Here is a 5,000-nt window from a genome sequence, read left to right as displayed (position 1 = left end):
ACCTCGAAGCTATTTTATTTGTTACGTGGTGAAATTATAAGCGTTTTTTTTCCTAAACGATGTCCGATAATGTCTTTTTTGCCGATACCTGATATTCTGATATTGTCCAACTCTTAATTACTGATTCCGATATCAACTGATATCAATATATACAGTCGTGGAATTAACAGTTTTATGCTTAATTTTGTTGTGATGCCCCGCTGGATGCATTAAACAATGTAACAAGGTTTTTCAAAATAAATCAACTCAAGTTATTAAAAAAAATCCCAACCTGGCACTGCCATATTTATTATTAAAGTCACAAAGTGCATTATTTTTTTAAACATGCCTAAAAACAGCAGCTAGGAATTTGGGACATGCTCTCCCTGAGTAAGCATGAGGAGGTTGAGGGGGTCTACCTTTTTTTTTTTTTAGCAATCAGTAATATTTCAGTTGTTTTTCTACTTCTTTGTGGGGACATTGTTGATTGTCGTGCCATGTTCGGATGTACATTGTGGACGCCGTCTTTGCTCCACAGCAAGTCTTTGCTGTCGTCCAGCATTCTGTTTTTGTTTACTTTACGGCCAGTTCAGTTTTAGTTTCATTCAGCTTCAATGCCTTTTCTTAGGGGCACTCCCCTTTCGTTTATTTCTGGTTTAAGCATTAGACACCTTATTACCTGCACACTGTCTCCCCCTGTTACGGACATCTACAAAGCAATTAGCTACATTACTGATATGGAAAAGTATTACATGGTTACTCTGCCCAGCTCTAGACAGCACCAACACTCAACAACAACACATCATTTGCAGACTATAATTACTGGTTTGCAAAAAATATTTTTAACCCAAATAGGTGAAGTTAGATAATCTCCCACGGTACACCAGACTGTATCTCACGGCAACACTAGTGGTTGAAAAACACACTGAGCATGCCTAAATAGCATGTTAGCATTGATTAGCTTGCAGTCATGCACTGACCAAATATGCCTGATTAGCACTCCAACAAGTCAGTAACATCAACAAAGTGCAGCTTTGTTGCATTCACGCACAGCATAAAACGTTTGGTGGACAAAATAAGAAAACAAGGAGTGGAAGATTTTACATGTAAACAAACTGTTACCTCACAGTCCACACTATGGTGGGTTCAAGAACCGAAATTAGTAGGACTAAACAACGTTCACCAAATAGTGTCATCAGTGAAGCATACGCACAAACATATTAATCAGTGGGCTTTCTAGCAATTGGGAAGGTTTGTGTCATGTTTGTCCCTCAAACAAAAAACATACTAAAACAAAAACAAAAATTTTTTCCCCCCATATTTTTCCATTTTCAATACTTTTTAAAAAAATGCTCAGGTAGCCACTAGGACGGCACTAAAGAGCTGCGGGTTGCTGACACGCGATTTAGACAATTGTATGTCAAAAAAACGAAGAGCTGTGTTAATATTATTCAACTATCGTTAGCATTTACCATAAATAAATGGAAACATTTATAACTAATACATGTGATCAATATCGGAATCAGCAGCATAAAACCCTGATCGGACATACAGGTGACAAAAATAGCAGAACAGCACTCACAATATCATTGATTCGTCTCGTCTAGCCTGCTTTTGTTTACGTTCTGGCTGGTCAACCAAAGGACCACATTTTCTTTGAAGTTTTGTCTAAGGTTATGAGTGTTTTGACCGCCAAAGTAGTGCTTTAAGAATACCTCAATGCAATATTCTGGTAAATAATCAACCAATGAGAAACGGTGTCATTGTTCTTGAGGTCGACTCGCAAGCTGCTGGAGTCGTTTGCTGTCGCTCGCCAGAGGCACAAAGTTGTTTACATTTGTAAACAATTATAATAAAAAAACATTTTAACATTGTCATTATGCAATAGGAGGACAAACAAATGTTTTATTCAATTATGGAATAAAACTTGCATGAAAAAAATGTCTTATTGTGGCGGTCCGCTCCGTGTATGATCAGTGCCAGAGCTTGGTCCGCATTGCCGGCGGTTAGTCGAACACATTTCCAGTGAGGGTTGGACTCCGCCAAGGCTGTCCTTTGTCACCGATTCTGTTCATAACTTTTATGGACAGAATTTCTACACGGTCTAGCTCCATCCTATCTTGCCGATTGTATTGTACCATATGTCCCGGCAACAAATCTGCGTTCAAAGGACTCCGGCTTATTAGTGATTCCCAAAGCCCAAAAAAAGTCTGCGGGCTATAGAGCGTTTTCCGTTCGGGCTCCAGTACTCTGGAATGCCCTCCCGGTAACAGTTCGAGATGCCACCTCAGTAGAAGCATTTAAGTCTCACCTTAAAACTCATTTGTATACTCTAGCCTTTAAATAGACTCCCTTTTTAGACCAGTTGATCTGCCGTTTCTTTTCTTTTTCTTCTATGTCCCACTCTCCCTTGTGGAGGGGGTCCGGTCCGATCCGGTGGCCATGTACTGCTTGCCTGTGTATCGGCTGGGGACATCTCTGCGCTGCTGATCCGCCTCCGCTTGGGATGGTTTCCTGCTGGCTCCGCTGTGAACGGGACTCTCGCTGCTGTGTTGGATCCGCTTTGGACTGGACTCTCGCGACTGTGTTGGATCCATTATGGATTGAACTTTCACAGTATCATGTTAGACCCGCTCGACATCCATTGCTTTCCTCCTCTCCAAGGTTCTCATAGTCATTATTGTCACCGATGCCCCACTGGGTGTGAGTTTTTCCTTGCCCTTATGTGGGCCTACCGAGGATGTCGTAGTGGTTTGTGCAGCCCTTTGAGACACTAGTGATTTAGGGCTATATAAGTAAACATTGATTGATTGATAATTTCAGCAGACCATAAACTCACCATAGTTTGTTTACATCAGGGGTCTCAAACTCAATTTACCTGGAAGCCACTGCACGCAGAGTCTGGGTGAGGTTGGGGCGCCAGAAAAGATTTCTTAAAAATTTTTTGCATACTCTTCAGCATGTCTAGTTGTATGACGTTTCAAATTGTGCAAATAAGACACGTCGGGCTCAACAAACTGAATTATTTTTATATTTATATAGCGCTTTTCTCTTGTGACTCAAAGCACTTTACATAGTGAAACCCAATATCTAAGTTACATTTAAACCAGTGTGGGTGGCACTGGGAGCAGGTGGGTAAAGTGTCTTGCCCAAGGACACAACGGCAGTGACTAGGATGGCGGAAGCGGGAATCGAACCTGGGAGCCATATTGCATCCCCCGCTTTTCCTGGAATTATCTTTGCTCATCACAAACCCCTCTCTTCACTGCAGGCTTTTAAAAAAAGACATGTTTGGGGTTGTGGAATATATTTGCATTTAGCCGACGCATTGATTGATTGATTGATTGATACTTTTATTAGTAGATTGCACAGTACAGTACATGTTCCGTACAATTGACCACTAAATGGTAACACCCGAATAAGGTTTTCAACTTGTTTAAGTCGGGGTCCACGTTAATCAATTCATGAGAATAAATAAATCCGCAATGTGTGTCGTTACGCTTTACAGCAACACGGCGGTCGGTGGAAAAATAGCCGGGAAAGTATTGAGATAGCGTCACAAAAAAGTGACGGCTCCCAGAGTGTTTTAGATGGATTAGATTAGATAGTACTTTATTTATTCCGTCAGGAGAGTTCCTTCAGGAAAATTAAAATTTTCAGCAAATTTTCAGTTTTCCACCGTCTTATAGAAGTGTATGTAGTGTTCATCGTGTGAGGCAATGCAAGTTAAACAATAAAAAAAACAAATAACGGTTTGAATTGGTCCAGGTTATCGGGGACCGTTATCACTGACGGACAGGTGTCGGGGGTGTGACTGCAGCCCTTGTCTTGAAAACCCTTGTCTCCACAGCAACGTCTCTGTCGCTTTCACTCATTCGCCGCTTTTCCACTAATGCAGGGGTAGGCAACCCAGAACGTTGAAAGAGCCATTTTGGACCCAAATAACACAACGCTGTCAAGCGCCATTCATACAAAACTTGCGAGCCGCACTAACATGAAACTTTCATTGTGAATTGTGAATTATGAATTATATTTATATAGCGCTTTTCTCTAGTGACTCAAAGCGCTCTACATAGTGAAACCCAATATCTAAGTTACATTCAAACCAGTGTGGGTGGCACTGGGAGCTGGTGGGTAAAGTGTCTTGCCCAAGGACACAACGACAGTGACTAGGATGGCGGAAGCGGGAATCGAACCTGCAACCCTCAAATTGCTGGCACGGCCGCTCTACCAACCGAGCTATGCCGCAAAAGGTGGGGGCCGCAAAATAACGCCGCGTGTCTGAGACCCCTGGTTTACATGTGCAACTTATGATAAATGATAAATGGGTTGTACTTGTATAGCGCTTTTCTACCTTCAAGGTACTCAAAGTGCTTTGACACTACTTCCACATTTACCCATTCACACACACATTCACACACTGATGGAGGGAGCTGCCATGCAAGGCGCCAACCAGCACCCATTAGGAGCAAGGGTGAAGTTATTTAAGTGTCTTGCTCAGGGCACAACGGACGTGACGAGGTTGGTACTAGGTGGGATTTGAACCAGGGACCCTCGACCTGCGCACGGTCACTCTTCCCCTGCGCCACGCCGTCCCCCTTGCTGACCCCCGATCCAAGCATCTGATGCCACGCCGTAGGTCTCTGCATGAAAGGCGCATCCGAACCAATCCCGCCGCCTCTGCGGCTATTTTGCAGCATCCCCTGTGTGAAAGGCGTCCTAACCTCTGTCTGCACCTTCACAGACCGCCAGCATGAGCAGCGACAGGCCGGACGAGGTCAGCGTCGACACTTTCTCCACCACCGTTCACACGGTGGGCGCGGACCACGGCGGCGGACGCCTGCGCTTCATGCACAAGGACGGCCACTTCCCGGTGGTCTTCCACGAGGTGCCCAGGGACTGGAGCCCGTACTTGACGGACATCTTCACCACTCTGGTGGAGATCCGCTGGAGGGTGATGCTCCTGGTCTTCTCGCTGTCCTACATCGTCTCCTGGCTCTTTTTCGGCCTGTGCTACTGGC

The 5,000-nt window shown here is 44.1% G+C and overlaps 2 protein-coding genes across 2 annotated transcripts in view; one reads left to right on the top strand and one right to left on the bottom strand.

Moving 5' to 3' along the window:
- The window catches only part of LOC133541508 (5-hydroxytryptamine receptor 3A-like), a 98,694-nt gene that overhangs the window by 29,764 nt on the left and 63,930 nt on the right, over positions 1–5,000 (bottom strand). The window lies entirely within an intron of this gene.
- The window catches only part of LOC133541509 (inward rectifier potassium channel 16-like), a 35,965-nt gene that overhangs the window by 29,848 nt on the left and 1,117 nt on the right, over positions 1–5,000 (top strand). The window contains exon 4 of the mRNA XM_061884962.1: positions 4,724–5,000. This exon is cut by the window's right edge and continues 1,117 nt beyond it. Within this exon, the coding sequence (XP_061740946.1) occupies positions 4,733–5,000 (268 nt within the window). The 5' untranslated portion in view covers positions 4,724–4,732. The remainder of the gene's footprint in view (positions 1–4,723) is intronic.

This window comes from Nerophis ophidion, linkage group LG23, assembly GCF_033978795.1.
Source record: "Nerophis ophidion isolate RoL-2023_Sa linkage group LG23, RoL_Noph_v1.0, whole genome shotgun sequence".
In the NCBI taxonomy this organism is placed as follows: domain Eukaryota; kingdom Metazoa; phylum Chordata; class Actinopteri; order Syngnathiformes; family Syngnathidae; genus Nerophis; species Nerophis ophidion.
The sequence above is the reverse complement of the archived record's forward strand: the minus strand, read 5'-3'. Positions and strand labels throughout refer to the sequence as shown.